At 35.7% G+C, this 25,826-nt stretch overlaps 1 protein-coding gene across 3 annotated transcripts in view; it reads right to left on the minus strand.

The window, feature by feature from the left end:
* ATL2 (atlastin GTPase 2) overlaps window positions 1–25,826 on the minus strand; it is a 46,960-nt gene that overhangs the window by 13,421 nt on the left and 7,713 nt on the right. For all 3 annotated transcript variants that reach the window (XM_090281171.1, XM_090281172.1, XM_090281170.1), the window contains exons 2-4: window positions 10,851–11,095; window positions 1,701–1,835; window positions 1,180–1,284 (exon numbers count right to left, since the gene is read on the minus strand). In XM_090281171.1, coding sequence (XP_090137297.1) covers window positions 1,180–1,284; window positions 1,701–1,835; window positions 10,851–11,095 — 485 coding nt within the window. The remainder of the gene's footprint in view (window positions 1–1,179; window positions 1,285–1,700; window positions 1,836–10,850; window positions 11,096–25,826) is intronic.

Genomic DNA, 25,826 nt, shown 5'->3' on the forward strand with positions numbered 1-25,826 from the left:
AGAATTTTTTATTTAGATCATTAGTATTTAACATAGTGTACTGTACTTAATAGATGTTCAATTAACTATTTGTTCAAAGAACAAATGACAAGAGGATTAATCTGTCACTGATGTATCAGCCAGATAGGGTATACAAGGAAGGTCAGAAGTCTAGCCTCAAAGATGGGGAAGAAAGAAATAAAAAAATAACTTTGATCTTCTTGATTATTTGTAGTTTACAAAGCATTTCCTTACACATTATCTCATTTAGGTCTCATAACTGACTGCACACAACCCCCCCAGGTGAAATAGGCAAGATGGGTCAAATCCTTCTTTTACAGATAAGAAAGCAGGTGAGTGGCTCTAAGTGGTTGGTTGTCCAAAACTAGGCCTTCTACTAACATGAAGTTGAATAAATAAACAAGAGAACACCAAGGTACAAGTTTTAGGACACAGCACTCCCACATTATGATTTAAGGCAAGCCACAACGCCAGATAATCGGAAGGGCACAACATGATACTGTAAACACAAACATGTGGCTTCTGCTCACCTTAAGGGGTCAGCAGTTCTGCCACCTTGCAAGATCAGAGAAAGAGAGGTTGAACAAAATGGAAAAAAGAGACTTTGGGGGTCCCCAATAGCATCATTTAGTTAATAAGGACAGATCCCCAGCCCTGTAATAAACAGAAGCCAGGCTGAAAAGTAACTCCTCTTTTATTGCATAACATCCAAAACTTCTTTCCACTCTGACAGCTAGATACTTCAAACTGAGGAAGGATAGATATGGGAACTTAAGGACTGACTTGTCATATGTCTACATATTACTGGAAAGCATAACAAAAAATCCAAGACACTGTGACAGTATCACCTATCCCGTCACTGAGAAAAAATATGAAACATTTCTTGCACAAGGAAAACGACATATCTGGCAGCCATAGGTCTGAACCCAATTAAGAATAACTTTTCCTTAAAAAAAAAAAAATAGATGCAATGATGAAAATCAAAGGGATTGGCTATTGGTTTATTACTTCCTTGGTAAGCACTCAAAGTACAAAATTTCGCATAGTGAACCAACCAGAACAGCAAGCATGAAATGAAAATAGCTCCCATTTTAATCCTCCATTCTTCAATCATAAGGCATACTGAGGAAGAGCAAAGGTGAATCTGAACTAATCATACCACAGCATCCCGCGTCTCACCTGGACTGAGCTAGTCATAGTGCTCAGAGCAAACACTGTTGCACAGTCTTTGATAGTTGACTGGCTATCAAAGGCACCCTGAGTGTCCATTAGCAGCACAGCCACCTAGGAATTTGAAAGTTTAAAATACTAAGTAAAATATTTTTAAAAGTTTAAAATACCAAAATAAAAACTAAAAAAATCAAATATAAAATGATAAATGCCAAAATCAGTAATTATGTCAAGATATTAACTCTAAGTTAAATACCTCAGATTTTGACATTAATAATCCATATACAGGGAGGGGCAAAAAAGTAGGTTTCCAGTTGAGAGTATGTGAAACACAGATTTTATTCTTGTATTATTATTTAATTATTGTATTATTTTCCATATGAACAGCTGTAGACATACTTTTGTCCCATACTGTATGTTAAAATTATCAGACATATTAATAGTTCTGTGTTTATTTAACCTTTAATACCAGAAAATAACTCAGGAAAGAATACAGGAGAAACACACATTAAAAACAATAGATTTCTTACTTTTGTTCCATTAGGTCTGTTGATCACAAACACTTCATTCCAGACTTGTATGCCTGTTGTTTCTCTTTCACAACCACCTCGCCAGGTAAAGCCAGTCAATGGTTCATTGTTTTCACCAATCCAATTTTGAGAATCCTGTTAAAGTCAAGCATAAAAGTAAAATAAAGCACAAAAAATTAAGAACTAAAAAGAAAGGTAAGAAATCACCCATTCTTTATTTTTACAAATGAGGAAGGTAAATCCAGTGAGATTTAAATACATTGGGCCCTGGCTGGTGTGGCTCAGTAGACTGAGTGCCAGCCTGCAAACCAAAGGGCAGCTGGTTCAATTCCCAGTCAGAGTACGTGCCTGGGTTGTGGGCCAGGTCCCCAGTTGGGGGTGCATGAGAGGCAACCACACATTGATGTTTCCTCTCCATCTCTTTCTCCCTTCCTTCACCCTCTCTAAAAATAAATTTAAAAAATCTTTAAATAATAAATAAAATAAAATATGTTGGAACATTACACAAGCAGTTACAAAAGCAGTGTCAAATCTCATCTGAAGTGTCTGTCTTTAGAGAGATGTGGTCTCTCCCACACCAGAACCTTCTCAGGTCTGCTCACATTTTCACTCTCTATGCTGCTCGATAAGTGGGGTCACACCCATTTCTACCCATTTTGGGAAGATTCCCTATAATATTTAAAAATCATAAAAAATATCCACCATCTATTTTGACATCTCTTATACAGATAAGCAAAACTAAGTTCCACACAGAATGAGTGTCAAAAATAGTACTGCTCTCTTAGAATAGCTTATACTAAAATGTTTTCACACTGCCTTTTCTCTTTAAAAACATACCAACTTTGAAAATAACCACAAGACTTATTTGGAACCTGATTTCAAACAATCCAACTGTAGAAGTCTTTTTTTCAAATCCTAAAGGGAAATCTGAAACCAGAGTGGGTATTATATCAGATGGTGTTAAATCAGGATAAAGTTGATCATTTGATGTGATAATAGTATCAGGGTTGTGTTAATAATAATAAGAGTCTTTATCTGTTAAATACCCAAGTATTAAGGGTGAAAGGATATTCATGTCATTTGCCTTTACGTGTTACTGCAAAAATAAAAGAGCAAGTTGGCTAACAGATGAAACAAGACCAGTAAAATATTGACAGACTGGGGTTCACTATACTTATATTCCATTTTATGATATGTTTAAAATTATCCATAACAAAATGTTTTAACTAAAGCCATAAGACTGAACTGTTACAATTGAATATTATGAAATAACTTAAAAGTTATTATGTCATGAGGTAATTTATTTAGAAAATTAAATCAGGGACATAATAAATGAGTAACTTTGACAAATTATCAAGATCTCTATACTTCAGTATACTTAAAGCCCACATACCTTTTACTCAAAGCATCTGATGGGAAAAATTCCTTTGTTTCATAAATACTTTTAATAAGCTTGGATATATAGTCCAAAACAGATAACAAAACTCAAATTAGGGGTGGAGAAAAGATGTCAAGGTAGGCTCAGTGAGGAATGAAGCACTTTAAGAAAAGCAGATAGAATGGGGGGGGGGGCAGGAGGGAGTGTTGTCCAAACTATCACCTAAAGTGAAGATCAGCTTTAAACCACAAATCACCTACAATAATTTTATTCCACAAAACTCCCCATCAGCAGGTTGCCAATCCTATCAATTACAAATGTCTTGGACCTCTTCTTCAATTTACAGTATCTTCAACTCAAGGCCCTCGTCTCTCTTGGTCACAAGACTGAAACATGGCACAAATCCATCCATTCACACTATATACTGATCTATGGATTTGTGCTTCAGTAGACACTCTTCACAGAGATTAAAAGATTAACGGTACCACCTAGAAAAGCAAAACAGTGGTCCTGCCCCTAAATTATAATTTAAATTCTCCAAATAGGTCCCTCTATTCCTCCTTCCCAGTTAATTTTATCAACAAGAAGTGTAATCATGCCACTGTCCTGCTAGAAAGTCATTTGTGGCTCCCCATTACCTACAGGACTATCTGGAGATCTGTTTCATATAATCCATCTTTATTTTTCCTTCCTCTGCTCCTGATATGCCACCCATTAAATCTGCCCAACACCTACACACGCACACCTTCTTGTTTCTATCACACCAAAAAAGTCTCAATTCCTCAATGTATACCAGGTCTGTCCAGAAAAAGTTCAAACATTATTCATATGACGAGAATGGTGTGCATGACATTGATGTAACCTGGCAGCCAAGGAGAGTGGACTGGAACACACATGCATGAACAATGGTGACTTCACTGTACTAGTCAGTGGGGGCGGTACATGCCATTGAGTGAGCATGTGCACTGTGTGGACATCACATTCAAAAAGACTGAGCGAAGACAGCCACACGTCTGCATCAAATGTTGCGCTAGGCCTGAACATTCCTCAGTGGAAACTATTCAGATTCAGAAGGCCGCAGCTGTGGGCAACTGGTGATTGGCAGCTTCATCACAACACGCCCACCTATGCATCATATCTCACGCAGTTTATGGCAAAACGTCAAATCACCCAGATGACTCAGCCCCACTATAGTCCAGATTTGGCACCCTGTGACTTCTGGCTTTTCTAAAAACTAAATCACCTTTGAAAGGAAAGAGATTTCAGACTGTCGATGAGATTCAGAAAAATATTACCGGGCAGCTGGTGGTGACTGAGAGAACTACTGAGGTGCCAATATGCCTACTTTGAAGGGGGCTGAGGCATCACTGTCTTATGTACAATGTTCCTCGTATCTTCTTCAATAAATGGCTCAATTTTTCATAGTACATGGCTGGATACTTTCTGGACAGACCTCAAATGTTGTTTAGCATATCTATATCTTTGCTCTACCTGTTCTCTGCCTACACTGGGCCAGCAGTTGAGAAACTCCAACATTTCTAAACTCTTAAAGCATATTATTGACACTGCAGGTGGTTATCTTTATATGGCTTTGCACTGCAGTTCTTGTGTGAGTCTTGACAGCATGGGCTGTAAATTCCGTCTCTGTTTACCAAAGTACCTTGCCCTAGTCGAGGCTTTCATATCTGGCATATCATTCCCAATCATGTCAAAGTGGTCTCTAATGAATTGATTTAAATTAAAAGGTCCAACCTACACAAATAATTTTTAAAAATCTATCCTGTTAGACAAGTCTATTTTTATTCTACATTTTATTTATTTACCTTGTTTCTCTATCTCCTTGTAAGTTCTATGAAGAAGTTTTGTCCATTATGGTTTTTTCTCAGAACAAAGACTAGTGCTTGGCTTGCAGTAGATACTCAAAATTTATTTTGTCAATAAGTAAATACCTCTAAAATTTTTGTTATGAAGCTTCAGCGTGTTCCCTTTTGAGCATAGGTAAGACATATGGGGGGAAAATGATCCTTATTTTTCCTAGAATACAATTACACAGTCGAGACAGTAAAAATAAATTTTAAAAAGTATAGATGACTAAAATCATAGGCTAGCATGTTGGTAAACTTAACCTCTCCAAAAGAAACTTTAAAAATATTTTATCTCATTTTTTAAAAATCTACTGACTCCATATCATCCCTTCTTAGTTTAGCATTTCCTTAGTAATGGAAATGTTTAAAAAACATTAAACTGATTAGTCAATAAAAGGACGAAAAGGTAAACTGGAGAACCTAGCTATTCAAAACCAGTATGTTTTCAATATGTTCTTTTTCTAAATACTGATAAATTTCATAAAATACATTCATATTCATTCAACACATTTATTGAAGCCCTACCATGTGCCAGTCACTGTTCTAGGTTCTAAGATACAGCAGTGAACAAGAACATTCCTGCCTTCAAAGAGTATTCTAATAAATTCTAGAAGCAGCCTTGCTGTAGCAGATACTGTTCACCGTGTAAAAGTCTGACAATCAAGGATTTAAAGAAGCCACATTCATCCGGATAGATAGGAGGGGCTGAGTTGCAGAGACAGGGCACAGAGGTGGTGTGGCTCAAATAAGCAGCCGTGGCAGAATGGAAGGTCCCACATTCATGTGTAGTGGATAAAAATCAGGAGGGATACCCTGGGAGCAAGCAATTCCAGCCCCAGGCCAGACTGCACAGCCCAGGGTTCCAGCACCAGGAAGATAAACCCCCATTACCTCTGGCTGTAAAAAGCAGTGGGGCTTGGGGTGGCAGAAGAAACTGTCGGATATTCCCTGCTTAAAGGGCCCCTTAAGTCTCAGAACTTATGCAAACCCCAGAGTAGCAAATGGAAGGGTGTCAATTGCATACAGGAAGTGGGTGGAGTGACGGGAAACAGGGAGAAGGTCAAGCAAATCTATAGAAGCCGGGCAGCGGCACTGTCCCCTCTCTGAGCCCCCCACCAAAAACAGAGCCACAAAACAGTGAGTGGTGGCCCTGCCCTTGCAATTACCTAAGACTCTGCCCCACACAATTTACAGGTGCCTTTGCTAAATAGGCACACTACTAAGCCAGGAAGTAAAAGCAGCTCTACCTAATACACAGAAGCAAACACAGGGAGGCTGCCATATTGAGAAGGTAAAGAAATATGATCCAAATGAAAGAACAGAACAAAATCCCTGAAAAAGAACTAAATGAAATGGAGATAGCCAACCTGTCAGATGCAGAGTTCAAAACACTGGTGATAAGGATGCTCGAAGAACTCACAGAGTACAGCAAAAAAAATAAAGGAAGAAATGAAGGTTACACAAAGTGAAATAAAGAAAAATACACAGGGATCCAACAATGAAGGGAAGGAAGCCGGAATTCAAATCAACAATTTGGAACAAAAGGAAGAAATAAACATTCAACCAAAACCGAAAGAAGAAACAAGAATTCAAAAACAATGATGATAGGCTTAGGAACCTCTGGGACAATTTTAAACGTACAAACATCATAGGGATGCCAGAAGAAGAGGAAGACCAAGAAATTCAACATTTATTTGAAAAAATAATGGAAGAAAACATCTGTAATTTGGCAAAGGAAATAGACATACAAGTCCAGGAAGCACAGAGAGTCCCAAACAAGCTAGACCCAAAGAGGACCACACCAAGACACATCATAATTAAAATGCCAAAGGTTAAAAATAGAGAATCTTAAAAGCAGCAGGAGAAAAGAAGAGTTACCAAGAAAGGAGTTCCCATAAGACTATCAGCTTATTTCTCAAAAGAAACTTTGTAGACAAGAAAGGACTGGCAAGAATATCTCAAGTGATGAAAAGCAAGGACCTACAACCAAGATTACTCTATCCAACAAAGCTATCATTACAGTATATAAATAGAAGAAATGAATGACAGAAATGTTATAAAGGACAGGAAGGATGCATTGGGAATACTGTCATAAGGTACCTGGCAGTAGTATTTTAGAATAGTATTATTCTAAAGTGTAATTAGTTTAGTTTTAAATGTATATTGCAAACCCCAGGCAACCAGTAAAAAAAAAATTTTTAAGACATATAATGGGCCCTGGCTGGTGTGACTCAGTGGATTGAGCACCGGACTATGAACCAAAAGGTAACCGGTTCAATTCCCAGTCAGGGCACATGCTTGGGTTGCAGGCCAGGTCCCTGGTTGGGGGCATGTGAGAGGCAACCTATCAATTTATCTCTTGCACATCATATTTTTCTCTCTCTCTTTCTTCCTCCTACTCTCTCTGAAAATAAATCTTTTTTTTTTTTTAAAGCAGCATAATGGATATACTAGGAGACAATAGAAAATGGAATCATAAAATGCTCACCTGAAACTATAAAAGGTGCCCTGACTGGTGTATCTCAGTGGGTTGAGCATCATCCCACAAACTGAAAGGTCACAGGTTTGATTCCCAGTCAGGGCACATGCTTGGGTTGCAGGCCAGGTCCCTGGTAGGGGGCATATGAGAGGCAAGCAATTGATGTTTCTCTCACATATATGTGTTTCTTTCCCTCTCTTTCTCCCTCCCTTTCCCACTCTCTAAAAATAAATTTTAAAAGTCTTAAAAAAAAAAAACTATAAAAGGCAAATAAGAGAATAAGCTATAAGATTAAAAGAACAAAGTACAAGTACAACAAACAAAATAGTTGCAAACATAAGAGATGTTAACCCAACTTATCAATAATCACTTTAAATGGGCATGATCTAAATAAACCAATAAAAAACAGAAACTGACACAGTGGATTAAATAAAAAAGGACCCAACTATTTGTTGTCTACAAAAATTCCAGTTTAAATATAAAGACACAGGTAGGTTAAAAGCAAAGAAATTGAGGGGAATATACCAGGCAATCATTAATCAGACAAAAGCTAGAGTAGCTATATTAATTTCAGACAGAGCTGACTTCAAAACAAAGAAATGATCAGGATAAAGAGTAGTATTACATGTAACAAAGGAGTAAATTCTTTAACAGAACCTAACAATCCTTAATGTGTATGCCATCTAATAACAAAGCATCAAAATATGTAAGGCAAATAATGAACTGTGAGGAGAAATAGACAAATCCACTCTTATATTACTTGGAGGCTTCAATGCCCCTCAATCAGTAATTAACAGATCCAGCAGACAGAAGATCAGTAAGGATATAGTTGCACTGAACTATATAATTGAAATTACAGAACACTTCATCCAACAGCAGAATGCCCATTCCTCTCAAACTCACACAGAACATTCACCGAAAGAGACCGCATTCTGGGCCTTAAAACAAATTTAAAGGAATAGTTTACACAAAGTATGTTTTTAGACCATAATGGAATTAAACTAGAAACCAATGATATCTGAGCTGTAAATAACTGGGGCTGGAAAACCCCCAGAATAACTGGACTTTAAACAATACACTTACGGATCAAAGAAGAATTCTCAATAGGAATTTTTTAATATTTTGAACTAAAAAACAAAAATACAGCTTATGAAAATGTGTGAAATGCAGCAAAAGAAGTGCTTAGAGGAGAATTTATGGCATTGGATGCACATATTAGGAAAGAAGATCTAAAACTAATCATTCAAATTTCCACTTTAGGAAACTAAGAGCAATATAACCTAAAGCAAGCAGAACACAAGTAGAGCAGAAATCAATAAAATGTAAAAGAAGAAAACGGTATAAATAGGATAAAATAACAAATGAAGCCAAAAGCTGGTCCTCTGAAAAGATCAATAAAATTGAGACAGAGAAAGACAAATTAATAATATTAGAAATCAAAGAGGAGTCAAAACTACTAATTCATGGATGTCAAAAAAATAATTAAGAATTCCATTGTTATTCTCCTTTCATCTCTGAGGAACAGCATGACCCACCACTAAATCAGTACAGGCAGGTTATCCCAAAAATCAGACACTGCTTAATGCAATTTTTAATTAATAGAATAAGATTGTTTATATCAAGAATTCTATATGGAAACCTTCTGAATAAAAATTAATAAAGATATTTGAACTTAGAAGCCAGTAACTAGGTATGTAACCTCACTCAGATCATCATAGCCTTTCTTGAAATGGGGGAATTCTATTAGCTAGAAACTGCAAGTATATAAACACATGTATGGGCTGCTATTTCTCCTCTGAACAGTCCCTATTAATTGATCAGAAATGGAATCAGAAATGGCACCAGAGGTGGAACTTATCTGTCATTGCTAGACAAGTGATCTAAGTAAGCCTCCTTCCCCTTCTAGCATTCTACAGTCTGTGACCTACTTGAAATTAAATACATTTGCAGTGAACAGATCAGACACAGATACAACATATACAAACTAAAGGAGTTAGAACCTCAAAATACAGAAAGTTTATCATCTTTAAATGTACAGTGTTCTTTTATAAGAATATGCCACTATTCATACATTTCTCTATTTCAGATGCAAAACTCTGGGGGTGGGGAATCAAATCTGAATGGGAAAACTTTAAAATACTGTCATCTTTCTCAATCTCTGACACATGTAAATAGTGTTAATATGAGCTACATTCTTGATATTCAGACATACTTGAACATGCCTGAAGGAATCTCTATGAAAAGAATTATCTGAAAGGCAGATGCATGCCCAGTTACAGATTTACACAGAACTCATAAAGGTGAGCACCTCTGACAACTATTTAGACAATTACATAATTCTGTCAGTGTTACTTTTAGTATCTTCACATACTTCTAAATGTCAAACACGCCCTGTAAAGCCCTTCCATCTAAATGCTCCATTCCAATTCCTTCTTGATAACTATTAAACTCCCATTCCCTCAGTCCAATTTCCAACTGTCAGGGAAACAATTCTGATTCAAGTAAAACAATTTTTTTTACTTGAGCCAAAGTTGGCAGGGGTGGGGGGTAGGGGAGGGGTTGGAGGGAAAAAGCCATTGTCTGGTACCAACAAAAAGTAAAAATGTATAGAGAAAGGGAGATCATTGCCCAAAATATAAAGTAAGTGCTTACGACTGCCCAATTATTGTGCTAGGTGCAGGAGATATGGTATTTATTCAAGATAAGGCCAACTCCTGACAGAGGTTAAACTAGCCAGAAAAAAAAGTAAAAATGGCGTATCAAAAAAAAAAAAAAATCGGTATCAATGAAACACATGACCTGTGCCTTGAGAGCTGGGAGGACATAACACAGCTTTAGACATCAGGGACAGCCTCCTAAGAAAAGATCAGGCAGGGTAGAGCAACATTTGAGGATACTTTCCAAACAAAGGCAAGAGATGAGGCTAAGAGAACACAGAAGGCCATGGAAGCCACTATAAAGAACTAGACTTTATCTCAAAAAGTAATAGTCACTGAAGGTGACTTAATTGAGTAGCCTAGATGTACTTTTACAAAAAGTCTCTATCAGGCTACTTCACCCATTGTTTAAAGGTGATCAAAAGGGGAAGGTATGAGGAAATAACAAAAAGGGAGCGATGAACAGTAGTATACTTCTGTGACTTTAACGTATACTCAGACATCCTAGATCAGAGCTACAATGCCTAGAACACAGATGCTCGATCATATGCATCAGTATGTACTATAAGCAGAAAAGCATTATGGAGTTAAGAATTAAGAGCTCAAACAAACTTTTATTACTGTCATAACTGAGAAGTCTTATAAAGAATTATATCTTTGTAAAACTCAAAATACAGCTTACTGGGTTTTTTCCTATTAGTTTTTAAATAAGATTGGTTGGTTCATAGTTTGTTGTTTTTAACTGGGTTCAATTTAAAAGACACTATTCACCTTGTTATACATATATCTAAGCATGAAGTCCAGTAGAAATGATTTCCCTTTACGAAAAGCTCCTGCCACGGATACCACTACTATGTTAAGATCACGAATGTGCTCCTGTAACAATATCTGCTCCAAAGCTTCTTCATCAAGCTCAAAGTTATGGTCATCTTCATGAGCAAGAACAATCTGTACTGGACATGCTTTCTTCATAACCTCATCAGAGTTTACTAGGTCATCATCTTCATAATTCTCACCTAGAATTTTAAAAAGAGAAACACATTACTTGAATTCCTGCATTACAGACTTTTTCTAAAGGATCACAACTAAAGCAAAATTTCAATTACTTCCCACACCACACCACCCCTCTCCCATTACAATCATTTGAAAACAGTTACTAGTGTTCAAATACATATCGGATTTCTCATTCCCTATATAACAGGACCAAGGATACCAGTAAGATTTCCCACTATATATACAGAGAAGCAGCAACACTAAGTATGGCCTCTACCTCAATTAAGTCTTTAATTTGAACAGCTAAATGGGAACAGTAGCTGTTCCTGAGCACTGCACTATTCTATAAACAACTTCTACTACTGTGTGCACACTACTGTGTGTGTGTGTGTGTGTGTGTGTGTGTGTGTGTGTGTGTGTGTGTGTGTGTGTGTATGTGGGGGGGGTGGGGGGGGAAGGATCAATTTCCCCTAATAATTCACAGCTCAATTTTTCTTGTAGGCATTACCTGGAAATTACTCCAAATTACAAAGACTAAAACGTATAAAACATAAACATTTTTCCTTCTAAAATTTAAAGAGCTAAGTTAAGGTCCTAAGACGTCTCCAAAAATGATACGTATGATAAAGCTAACAAGTCCCTAATTTAATAAGAACAACCCAATAGTACAGCTGCCCATGTTAAAGTAAAGCACAGGATTAATGTTTTAGTGGAGGACACAAGAATGGTCAGTGAGGTGCAGAGTTACAACTTAGTTTCATCTGCCTCTGGGGCTATTTTTCACCAAATACCACAGCCACCTCTTCAAAATTACATAGCTCTCCCAAAAAGCTACATAAATTATTCCTCTGTTCACCCAGCACACCAAAAGTAGGTGGCATTTCTGCAGAAGAACTTTACTGAATAGTAATGAAGAAATAACTATAGAATGTGTAACAGCAGAGACAAATTTGAAGTTTCTCTTCTTAAACAAGAAAACACCTAGCTAGTTTCAGAACCTAATGCAGTACGTCTGGATTTCTTCCTCGCTTGATCCCATGTAGCAACAAGTTACTCCATGGGAACTTCTCTCCCACATCAACATTTTTAAGACTCTCCCCTTAAGCCTGTCTACCAAGTACCAGTTTCCAGTTGAAGGAACACACACTGTGTTCAATGCAATAATAGTCCCTGCTCTCCCGGGAGACATCTGGTCCACTGAGGAGTGCCACATTATTAGTCAACAGTGGGACAATAATTCATCCACATAACCACTATTCTCAGAACAAAGATTACATATCCACATTAATGAATTTTTCATTTCTTTACAGAAAAAAGAAATCTAGCTTATTTGACTTGCAAAGCCTTTACTTCCACATTACAAGGCAACTTCTAACTGTACATATATCAAAATCAACACTACTTCAATATGTGTTGCAAATGGTGAAAATATAATGTAAAGAACAAGAAATTTCAATGTTACATAGATTTAGATGAGCGAGCTATTTGCATGCAAAAAAGAAAAAAAGGTAACTTTCCAGGAAAGGTAAAACACAGTTAAATTCCAATTTAATATATCATTAGGTGAATTCAGATTATTCACAAAACAAATCATTTTAATAATATTTTATTAACCTAATACATCCAATATAGTCATTTCAACTCAATCAATATTTTAAATATTCACATTCTTTCATAGTGTCTTTGAAATCTGCAGTGTATTTTACACTCACAGAACATTTTAATTCAGACACTAAGTGTATATTTAAAAATGCATTATCACTTAAGAGGCTTTATAAAATTTACAACCAAAAGTAGCTTCAAATGTGCAAGATATTCCAAACATACTAAAGTTTTCCAAAAACAGAATCAAACACCAAAAAAAATCATTTTCAATTTATATTGCATCCATTCTGACAAAACTACTTCACTTTTTCTAAATATAAATAAAATTCAAAATTCAGTTATTTAGTCATGTTATCCATATTGATTTAATATGTATATATTTGACTTGGGCAGGCTACATATCTATGCATTGTATGTTTCCTCTTGTATGAACTGTCAGTCATAATCTAGATATCTTTAAGAAGGAAAAAACTCCTTTTAATCCTATGGTAGCAAAGTATTAAATACTTAAAACAGTATTTTGCACATAGTTTTTAAACTCAAAAGATTATGTACTGCTCATATATTTAAGAGTAAATTGAGATATATACAGTACATAATTTAATGCTGAGAGCTAATAAAAAAGGTTAACAGTTGCTATACATTTGCTTGTATAATATCTTTAATTTACTTCTTATGGAACATTAGGTCAGGAATCAAACTTTCAATTTAACATTATAAAGCCAACTGTTTTTCCCAAAGGAACAATGTGCTTCTCTCAATTGAATGGAGCTGAAAAGCTGGAACTACCTATAAACAGGCTACAAAGAGCAAAACTGCTAGGCCCCACCGCTGCCTCTTTATAAGCACAAACTGACAAAGCCTCAAATTGAAATTGCTTTACTTTCAATAACCCTACCCTGCTTTTGTGACCTTTATTATAGTTGATTCCCACAATAAGGATCAACAATCAAATTTCTAACCATAAATTCTATGACCAACTCAAAACTAAGGATCATTGGCAATCAGTTGATGTCAATCATCCAGTTAAAAATCTGGAGTTGTGCTTTAGAATAAGTATATGCACTCTGCTCTTTATTTTTTATAAATTTCTTAAATTTTGGAACTCTTTTTGCTTTAATTATGATCTCAAAAAATAAAGTAAGTCACCATAATGTCAAATTTTTTTCAAGTTAGAAAATTGTCACTCTAGAAATAAAGCGTGGCATTTTAAAGTCTACAGAAGTGAAGAATAAAAGAATACAAATTATCTTCCAGGTTCAAACTATCATGTTCAACAAGCACAGTTGTGATGGACAAGGAAATATTAACTGAAGGAAGCGTACATCTCTAGGTCAGGACAATTACCAGTAATTCTTGTTAAATGTGACAGGCTGATTAATGATGTGGGACAACTTGATAGAATGTATGTATCAGCAAATCCATAAAACTGAACAAAAGAGGCCATTTCCTTACAGAGAGGCACAATCTACAGTCTCTAAAATGCTTAAAAACTGGATAGGTGAGCTAGCAAAGGAATAAGTTTTTAGCTCAAAAGATGCTGTGAGGGGTTTGGGAAGAGAACTGACTGGCAATGAAATTCAGTGGAAAGTATTAAATGCCATTACAAATGCACTGAAGAATTTTCCAATCATGTTACCTGGAAGTTGAGAAGAAATTGCTATTTGAGATCACTATCAACAAAACAGAATTTCTCAGAAAATGAATGCATTAGTAAAGCCAAGAAAGAAAGAGCACTGCAGAATTTCAAAGCAAACTTGACCCGTTAGAATTTCATGCATAGTACCATAATTAAGCAAAAAAACACTTCCAAAGTAGAAAAGCAAAGAATCATTGAAAAAAGACCTCTTCTCTAGCATTTGCTATTCACAATTTTAGCGTGTCAATAAGAAAAATATGAACTAGATGATAACAACTCTGGATATAATTTTAAGGTCTTTAAAATAATCTACAACTCCTATACTTGCTAAAACAAATTTTACCAGGGAAAGACGTTATCCTGACTTGCACTTTATACTGCTCTTAGAAGAACCTTTGAAGAGGCTCTAAGAAGCCTCAATCAGTTAATTTAGCCAATTAAGAAAATTCCTTAAAAGGTTGTTTTAGTATTAAGTATATAATCACTACTAAATAATATGCTTATATTGAATATCTAGTTCGTGTTTCTAATAAATGTTCTTAAAAGATTACCTAATTTTCATTTATTTTCAAGAACTACTACAATATAGAATGAAATAATTACTTAAATCAAATTCCCAATTAAAAATAACACACACAGGAACTAAAGATCTGTCTGACTGAAAACTGTTTACCCAGGAACCAATTAAGTAGTGTCTAAGGTCCTGCAAAAACGGAATCCAGGTAGTCTTCACTCTCCAGCAATAGGAACTTCACGAAGGAAGCAAGGCACAATTACTAAGACTACTGGGTGAAAAGCTGGTGGGATATATCAGCAATTTTCAACCGTTTTCATCTCATAGCACACAATCTAATTACTAAACTTCTGCAGCACACTAAAAAATGTATTTTTTGCCAATCTGACAAAAAAAATAGGTACAATTTCGATTCATTCACACTGATGGCTATTGTGTTGGCTGTTGTCATTTTTTATTTGACCATCTAAAGGAAAAGAGGTCAGTGCCCCTGACTAAATAGTCAGGTATTGCATGGTTTAAAAATTCTTGCAGCACACCAGTTGAAAATCACTATCTTATAAACAAATATAGGCACCTGATTTTTTAAAAAGTCACTCTGGAGCAAAAAGGTAAGTAATTACTATTATTATTTTTCTGTAAATAAATCAAAATTATACCTGTTTGTGTTAGATTGGCAAAAAGATATGTTTTTGGTGTGCTGCAGGATTTCAGCAATTAGTTTGTGTGCCATGAGATGAAAAAGGTTAAAACTGCTGCTCTAGATCTAACAAAGGGAAGGAAATATAGAAAACACATTCACCACAATCTCAGAGAAGGAGTTAGAAAACTCCAGAATATGGGACAATCCATTTGACAAACAAACCTGAACAAATAAACTGCAAAAGCAAAGGGGGAAAAAAGGGAGAATCTACAGAACACAGGCTTAAGAGGCTTATCAACTAAATGCAGCATTTAAACAAAGCAACTATAAAAAATTTGAAACAATCAGGGAAATATGAACTCAGGATATTTGATTTAAAATTTTTTCTAGTGTGATAATGGTATCATGCTAAGCTTTTTAACATCTTTAATCTTTTAAAGATACAAAACATTCATACAATCTGCTATTTGCTTCAAAATAACCTGGTAGGAGGCTGGCTATGAGAGAACAGATAAAAACAAAGTCTCCATTATATTGACAATCTTTGAATCTGGGACATATGTCTACATGGTTTCCTGTACAGATTTGAAAATTTCCATAATAGAAGAGGTTTTTTTAAAAAAATAATAAGTCTAATAAAGACTATTAGATGAAACAAGTCTAAATACAAAAAACAGAGATACAGGCCAGTGCTATTAGAAACAAAAGAATGCCTCTCAAATATTCTCCAACGTTTTTTCAACCTTCCTTCTACTTGCACAGCATTTTAGTTTTTTGTTGTGGGCAGAAGGATGTCATGGAGGATCAAAAATAAAAAAATGTTTTCAGTATATACAAGATAAGGTCAAGTGACTATAAAATTCTGTGCCTATCCCACCATTCACCTCAACTCATTTCCCCAGAAATACAGTTCTAAATACACATCAATTCTTGCCTCCTAACATCTGTAAGTAAGAACCCTACTCTAAGAAACTTATTATCAAGTTGGCTAACTAAAAGAAGGCACTCAACTTTTTAGTAGAGAAAACCAAAAAGAATCAGGTTTAAAAATCAAACCCATTAAACATCCTATAAAGAATAGTTTATGCCCAAGTGGCTTCACTGGTGAATTCCACCAAACATTTAAGGGAGAAATTATACCAATTCTATACAGATTCTTACAGAAAAAAAAAGAAAAGGGAACATTTCCCAATTCATTTTATGAAGCCAGTATTATTATGCTAATACCAAAACCAGACAAAGACATAAGAAAACAAAACTACAGATTATTATCCCTCATGACAGATATATAATCATTAATCAAAATCCAGTATTCAGAATATATAAAGAACTTCTACAACTCAATAAGAACAATTTCATTTCAAAATTGACAAGAGATTTTAACACACTTCAAAGAAAATTTATGAATAGCCAACGAGTACATAAAAATATACTCAACACCATTAGACATTAAGGAAATCCATCAATACCACAATGAGATACCACTACATCCTCACCAAATAGCTAAAACTTACAAGACTGACAAATGAGTTTGTGGGAGTAATTGGTACTCACGTGTATTTCTGGTGAGGGTATAGTATGATAGAACCACTTTGAAAAACTTTCTGGCAGTAAATACTGTATATACAGTTAAACACTTACCATACAACCAGGAATCACACCCCTATGTACTTAAAAGAGAAAATAAACATGACAACAAAAGACTTGAATATGAATGTTCATAGCAGCTTTATTGATAATGTCCATAAACTGGAAGCAACTCATATGTTAATTTATTGGAAAATGAACAGGATTACTCCTTGGCAATGAAATGAATTACTGAAATACACAACAACACAAATCTAAAAAGCAGTGTACTAAGCGAAAGAAGCAACATGCAAAATATTGTACTGATTCAATTCTAGAAACAGCATTATCTACAGGTAACAAAGCAGATCAGTGACTGCCAGGAGCAGAAGGTAAAGGAAGAGAACTGACTATTACCATGGACTGAATGTTTGTGTCCCCCAGATTCATATGCTGTAGTCCTAACCCCCAATGTGATGGTACTTGGACGCAGTACCTTTGCGGGATAATTATGTCATGAGATTAGTAACAGACTTGAGAGAGATCATTTCTCTCCACCATATACACAGCAAGAAGACAGCCATCTGCAAACGAGGAAGAGGACTCTCAACTAGACACTGAGTCTGCTGGCACCCTAATCTTGAACTTCCTCGTCTCCATTATGCAGAAATAAATGTCTGTTGTTTAAGCTACCCAGCCTATGGTAATTTGCTATAGCAGCCTTAGCTAAGCCAACTATAAAGGAGTACAAGAGAACCTTTTGAGATGATGGAAACGTTCTACATCATTATTGTGGTGATGGTGGTTACACAATGATATAATTGTCAAAACAAGAAAAGGTACTCAAAAATCAATGGATTTTATGTAAATTAAGTACAGATTTTGAAAAATATCAAAATACCTTAAAACTTCCATTTATTAAATGAGAAGTATAAAGGGATACAGCCAATTTATTAATCATTTTCCAGAAAAAATAATCTAACTAGTATGGTCCCCTTCAAGGATAACTGCCCATAAACATTACACTCCACTGTGATGAAAAGCTAGGGCTATCCATCAATTCTGACACTGTTCAAATTCAATTTAAAATATTTTCTCTTGATCTGAATTCAGGATCTGTAAAACATAATTTTGAGTGTCTCCAATGGTGACAAATTTACTCCTTTATGAATTAATTCCTGTGAATCTAGTACTTCATCATGCCAAAATATTTTGGTTAAAAAATAAAAAGGAATTATGAGGTTACTAATACTCTTTTCCTTAAAGAACTCAACGAGATAGCTTTTTATATTGGGGAGGGACTTCTTTACTCCTAACAAGTGTTTTAAGTTTAAGCATCAATAGAATATGCATACACTCCCTAGAATACAAGTCAAGACACATGAGGACATTCAAGTTCTAGTACCACAGATCCTCAAGCATCGTTTCCTTTAATGTGTTTCATTGTAACACTAATGAGAGAATATGTCAATGCAGTGTTGGGGGCCACTGTCTGTGGAGTTTGCACGTACTCCCCATGTCTATATGGATTTTCTTTAGGTATTCCGGTTTCCTCCCACATCCCAAAGATGTGCACATTATGTGAACTGGTGTGCCTGCACTGTCCCAGTCTGAGTGTGGGTGGGTGTGCGTGAGTGACTCTGCAATGGAAGAGCATCCTGTCCAGGGCTGGTTCACGCCTTGTGTCCTGAGCTGTAGGGATGGGCTTAGGCCACCTGCTATCCTGAACAGGAATAGAGGGTTGGGAAATAGTAATCTATTGTTTCTATTCTTTCAAAAATGTATACATAGCTCACATTTATTTCAATGTATAATACTAGAAGTGTTTTGGGTCTTTCTTTAGAAGTTTGGTGATGCTTTCATGACCAGAAATGTGCCATAGGAACTTAACTGTTGTTTATATCAATTCGTTTATGCTAAACTTGGTTTTGCAATATATAATTTCACTGCAGTCCCAAGAACCAATCAAAGTAAAGAACTTACTATACTTAAAATTAAATCTAATATATCATTCACAGGGGTTCTGGACATTATGCAGCCAAACTCGTTCATTTTAAAGATAAAGAAAACGCATGCCTAGACCACTGCTGAAGGGCCAGGTCATATTAATTTAGTATTAGTTCTTCTATAGCAGTGCTTCATAAACTTGTAACTTGCTTATGAATGACCTGGGGATCTTGTTAAAATGCATGTTCTGTTTCAGTAAACCCAGGGTAGAATCTGAAACTGCACATTTCTAACTCCAACATGATACCAACACTGCTGATCCTCAGAAAATAGCAGAGTACCCAGGATCACAATATGTTACAGGTGTTTAGTATGTAAATATCATTCATTTTATTTTATGTCGTTCCTAGTGATGTCGAAGGTTTTCACAGAACAAAAAGGTTTTCAAGCTAAACTAAAATCTTCCCTTCTTCCTGGAAGACTGTTAATATGCTGATACAACTACCCACTCCATCCTAGCTACTGAAGATTCTGAAAAGAAGCAGTGTATATAGACATCCCTACTTTAAAAATGTGAATATAAAAAATTTTAATATGTTGACATGATATATAGATCAAGTTGAAAATTACTGGTATAGAATCATCATCAGTCACCTGGATGAGCTTTTATAGCAATGCTGGACCTCCCTCTCCCCTCCCCACACAGATGCAGCCTAGAATAAGAATATTGAAAAGGACCCAAATGGACTTCAGTAGGTTTTTGTTTTTGTTTGCTTGTTTGTTTAAAGAGAGAAGGAGTTAACAGCCAATCAAGTACTACAAGAAAAAAAAAAGGTTTTAACTGTTTGCTTCTATAAAATAATGTTATTAAGAACTTATAAAGTTAAACTTCTCTCATATGATACTAGAACTACAATGCAAACTGCCAAAATAAAAACCTTACCAACTGCTGAAGAGGACCTATTAACAATGTTAGATATCAGGTAAGGGACGAGGAAGAAAATTTACTTCACCCATTTAGGTTCTTCCAGCTGATCTGATAAACTGATGTAAGACATTAAAAAGATAAAATAACCAAATTTAATTACATATACATATGGGAACCCCACCTAAATGACAGGTTCAGAGACAAAAAAGTAAAATTAAGTATACACAGCACCCTGAGCAAGGAATGAGATTAAGATGCCTTGCGGCTTCAGAGGGGAGAAAGGTCATTGGCAGGATGGTTAGAACAGAAGTTCAGTAATTAGAAGTCTGCCCTGCCCTGTAAGTTATAGAAGGTCATCTCTGGTAATAACTCTTTATTATGGGCAAGGCCTCTAATTTAGATTCTTCTAGGTAGTTAAAGAGGGTTAGGATCTCGACTGCCTTCAACTCAAAATAATCCACAGGCCAAAATGGCACTTCTTGGGGAGGTCTGTTCAAAACCCCTCCAGATAACTTCCTCTATTAGCTTTGCTTCTCTGGGCAACAAGACCACCCTAAATCACCAAGTTTTAAAAATGCTTTTAAAGAGTATATAATGTAGCTCATCTTCTTCCTTAATTACTATCAAATCAGGACATAAATAAAAAGTTGTTTTCCTATAAGATTCACATATTATTTTTCACTTGAAATCTACTGTTTCCATAGTTACCAGGAGTGATGTAACAGAATTTCTGCTGTTCCCATTTAAAGAATATTGAGTCATAAAAATGACTTTATGCATTTATCTAAATAGTTAGAAAATTGTAAAACAGATTACAAATATATAAACTGATCATAAATTACTAACCAGATCTTAAAGAATATATTTGAATATCAGCATACTGAGATAAGAAAAACATCTTTCAACTAAAGTTAATTTAAATTAAATATTTTAAATAAGGTTGGAGTTTATAAAGTCAATTTTGTTGGTTAGTTAAGAGATGCAAAAATGCATAATGGCTCACGGGACTCTGAGCAAAAGGACAAATTCAGAATAATTCTATTTAGGCTCTGCAACTTAAGAGTCCTCATTAAGGTTCTTCTCTATTTTCTTCTAAAGGAAAATCTTGCAGAAAATCTCACCCAAGTCACCCCAAGAGTCTTGCATCTGCTCTTTTTGAGGGGTAGGAGGGCACACTTTTGTTCCCTGGTCCAAATTTTTTAAACAGAATTTTAAAATTTAATTTAATTTCTAGGTAATTGTCTATATGCTGTACAAATTCTTACACATATGCACAGGAAGAAAGAGACAAGGTCTCTTGTTTACCGAAGTATCATTTGTAACTGTAAAAACAACCTACAAAAAACTTTGGAACAACCTAAATATCCATGGACAAATAAATCATGAAACAGTCAAAGAATTGAAAATAATAAGATCTAAATGTGTACACATGGATAAACCCAAAACCCATATCATATAAAAAAAAAAAATCAAGTCACAAAAACACAGTTGAAGCCATGTATCACACTAAAAAAAGTTTAATATAGCACAATAGTATATATTATTTAGGGAAAAAATATACAGACATGTTAAGAACTACTTAAAAACCAGGAAACATATATACCACTTCAAGATAGGCAAATAGTCCTAGCGGATATGCCTCAGTGGACTGAGCGCTCGCCTGCAAACCAAGATATCACAGGTTGACTCCCAATCAGGGCATATGCCTGGGTTTCGGGCCAGGTCCCCAGGTGGGGGCCTGCAAGGGGCAACAACAGATCAACGTTTCTCTTGCACATTGATGTTTCTCTCCCTCTCCCACTTCCCTTACCCTCGCTCTAAAAATAAATAAATAAATTCTTTTTAAAAAATGATAAGCATATTATCTGTAGAGGAAAGGAAGACAAGAAATGTTGGGAGAACCATTCAACTGTACAGTAACATTACAAATATGGCCAATAGTATTATTATTTGATCTATGTTATGGGCACTTGGGACATCTATTACAGTTTTCTGTCATTTTTATAAGTTTGAAATATGTTACAATTATTTTTAATGAAACATTTTAAGTTGCTTCAGAATTTACTTCCACAGAGAAAGGAACTTATATTTATTAAATGACTCTGACTTTATGCCAGCCACTGTGACAGAAATCCTCTCAACAGCCCTGTGACTTAGCAATTATCTCCATTTCAGAAGGGGAATATATTCACAAAAGTTATAAAAACTTTTCTTAAAGATTCTACAGCTAAAAAGTAGTATATACAACAAGATTTCTATCGAAGTCTTTATATTAAGCCCAAGCTCTTTCCTCTATACCAAACTGCCTTTAAATGTTATAGGATCAACCATTGTTCCCCAGTATACAGCCATAGAAAAAAGACTAAATCAGTCCTACTTTTGAATGATGCTTTTCACTTAAATCCCCAATATCAGCTCATCCATCCTCATTGTCAGTAAAAAATGACAAATACAGATTATGTGTGTGTTTAAAGGGTTTTATTTTGTTTGGGAGAAGTGAGTTGATAAACATCTAGTATTTGAGATTTCTATATCCTTAAAGTTCTGGATTAAACAGGATTTCTGGACAAAAACTAAAATAAGCAAAATAATCAAAACTACAGATACATGTAACTCTTCCTAGAGAGATCAACAGGGAATAAACTTTGCTACAGAATGGTCGATTCATCTTAATTATACATGGGTCTACAACTGAGTTACGCTGTCAATATTTAATCAGGTACAGGCACCGGATAAAACAGTGAGTCCCATACACACAAAGCGTAAGAGCCACCTGAGTGGCTTGTTTATAGAATACAGATTCTTGGACCTGACCTCCAGTGTTGACACAGCTGATCAGTATGGGATCCAGTAATACACCTTTGTTAACAAGCACCCCACTAAAACCACCAAGGTCATTTTGATGTAGGGGATAAAAAGAGTATGGGGGCGGGGAGAAAGTGGGTATAAGCCCTGAATCCCTCAATAAATATTCACAAAATACCTACAACATGATTCTAAGAACTGCAGATTTAGTAGTAAACAAAACACACATGCAAACCCTTAGGAGTTTATTAGATCCTAAAGGTGAGGAGATAAAAAACAAATATATGACATCAGCTGGCATTAAGTGTTACAGGGAAAAAATAAAGTAGATTAAGAAAAATGAAAGCAGAGCTTGTCACTTTATATAAGAATGCTCAGGCAAAGCTTCCTAATAAGGAAACAGCTGAGCAAAGAACTCGGAAAAGTGGTTATCTGGAAGAAGAAATGAAACCATTATTAGTAATTTTCTCATTCCTCCACATAATTTACTGTATAACATTATTTTAGGTGTACCCCTTACTACAGAAGAGGGAAAAACATTTGTTATTCAGAGTCCCTATTCTATACTAAAAACTACATATCATCTCTATAATCCTCAAAATCACTCTGTGTGGTAGTGATGAATTTCCTTGTTTATATAAAGAACAGAGGCTCAAATTAAACAATTTGCAAGGACATAAATTTTTTTAATTATTTATTTATTTGTTGTTTTGTTTCCTTATTTTTTTAAAGAGCAGGGAAAGGAAAAAGAGAGGGAGAGAAACATCACTGTGTGGTTGCCTCTCACTTGCGCCCCCAACTGGGGACCTGACGTGCAACCGAGTCATGTGCCCTGACCGGGAATCGAACCAGCGACACTTGGCTCACAGGCTGACGCTAAGGACATAAATTTTTAAGTAATCAATATGATGTACACCCAGGCCTTTGTACAACAGTCAAATTTATCATCTTCCAATAAACTCAAAGCTGAATTCTTATGTGTTCAAGGTTTCCAGAAAATTGAAAAAAGTTACCAAAAATACAACTTGTTGACAAAAAGGAGTAGATCTCCCATCTTTATAGCAAATCTTAGCATAGCTATTTTTCCCTTTTTTTCCAAAAACTTCCTTGTCAAAACTTAATCGTTTATACAGTCAGCACATTGTTTATACAGTCCCCCATCTGGGGAACAATTTTTTTCCTTCATAAGCTTTACTGAAGGGTGAGATTTAAGCTGTAGATTTTCTTAAAGATTTTATTCATTTATTTTTGGAGAGAGGGTAAGAGAAGGAGAAAGAGTGGGAGAGAAACATCAATGTGCAAGAGATACATCTATCAGTTGCCTCTCGCACACCCCCAACTAGGGACCTGGCCCGCAACCCAGGCATGTGCCCTGACTGGGAATCAAACCAGTGACTTTCCGGTTTGGGGGCTGGCACTCAATCCACTGAGCCACACGAGCCAGGGCTAAAGCTGTAGGCTTTTAAAATATAAGATGCAATAAAATTATATTTGCCCATCTTTGGTAAGATATGCATTTATACTTACATGTAAATAAATGTGTAACTCACTGTTTCATAGTCACTGACAATGCTTGGTACATATATAAGTACAATGTGTCATGAATAAGTGAGGAAGGACCCCACCCTACCTACCTCAAACTAATCATTAGAGAGCAAGGCACTATGCTAGATACTAGAGAAGCACAATTTGCTAATAATATAGTCCTTTACTCTCAAGGTTCTAATACAAACAAGCATAAAAGGACAGTATAAACAAAGTGCTATATTGGACTACTTAAGCTAGGGTTATTAATGAAGACATCCTGGAGGAGGCTTCGTCCCTCTGAGCCCTGAAAATCAGATTAAGGATAACTTTAAAAGTTTAGGGTAAGAGTGCTGGGCATTATCCTGAAGAGAACCACGGAAAATTTTGAAGAAGAGGGGTGATAAGATCAAAGCTGTGTTACAGAGATAAGCTGAAAGTGATGAGTGAGTAAGAAGTGTAATGAGAGTCTAAAAACAGAGAAATCAGATATAAGGCAACTGGAAGAGACTGAGAGGAGAAGCCCAAAGCAGGAGATGACAGTAAAAAGGGAGAGAAACGCATGCAAGAGCTAGCTGGTTCAACACCCTCTTTGCGCTAGGCAACAAGTAACACTCAATTAGTCCACATTTTTTATGAGGCCTTCCCTTTTCTTATAAGCCTTTATAAGACAACAATACACTAAATTTTCATTTCCAAAAGTATTTGTGATACAATGACTACAAACTTTTGTAACACAGGGATCAGGAATCCATCAAAGTCAAAGTAGGTTTACTTGACCCAGACAAATAGTTTAAACATTCCCTTTTTTGGCCCCCAAAATTAACTCTGTAGTAAGTTAAAAGATATTAAACCCATAGAGGAGCTACTGAAATTTGGGATAACCAGTTAGGAAAGGAGTCATTTAAAAAAAAATACACACAAGGACCCAAGCTTAAATTTAGAATAGGGTTTTCATGACAAATCTCAAATAGATATCTATCTGCCAAGACTCTGGAAATAAGACTCTGAAGTTCCATTTTGCCACAACTCTACCTCAGATGACTCAGTAAAGCAGCAGTTTAAACAAACAAACAAACAAGTATACACTTAAATCCCAAACTTGGCTCAATACAGGCAGAATCCCTAAGACAGTAGTAGTAAAAAAAAGGGGATAGTGCCAAAAACAAACAAGCAGTCATCCTTCCAGCTAAATAAAATGTGGCTAATTTGAAAAAACAAAAGGGATAAAAACGTCAGAAGTTCTCACCATACTCTGCTTTCATCCTTTTCCTAGTTTGACAATTTTAAAGTACACATCAGAATTTCTTGGGGTAGATAAATACACATGTTCAAAAATGGGAATGGAGGAACACATCTCCACAGGTTTTTTTAAAAAATATTTTATTTATTTTACTTTTTAGAGAGAGGGGAATAGAGGGAGTAAGAGGGATTGAAACATCAGTGTGCAAGAGATACATGAATCAGTTGTCTCTCACATGCCACCAACTGAGGACCTGGTTGGAAGCCCAGGCATGAGCCCCTACTGGGAATCGAACTGGTGATCTTTCGGTTCACAGGCCAGTGTTCAATCCACTGAGCCA

The sequence above is a fragment of the Furipterus horrens genome, unplaced genomic scaffold (genome assembly GCF_987537825.1).
Source record: "Furipterus horrens unplaced genomic scaffold, mFurHor1.1.pri manual_scaffold_6, whole genome shotgun sequence".
Taxonomy (NCBI): Eukaryota; Metazoa; Chordata; class Mammalia; order Chiroptera; family Furipteridae; genus Furipterus; species Furipterus horrens.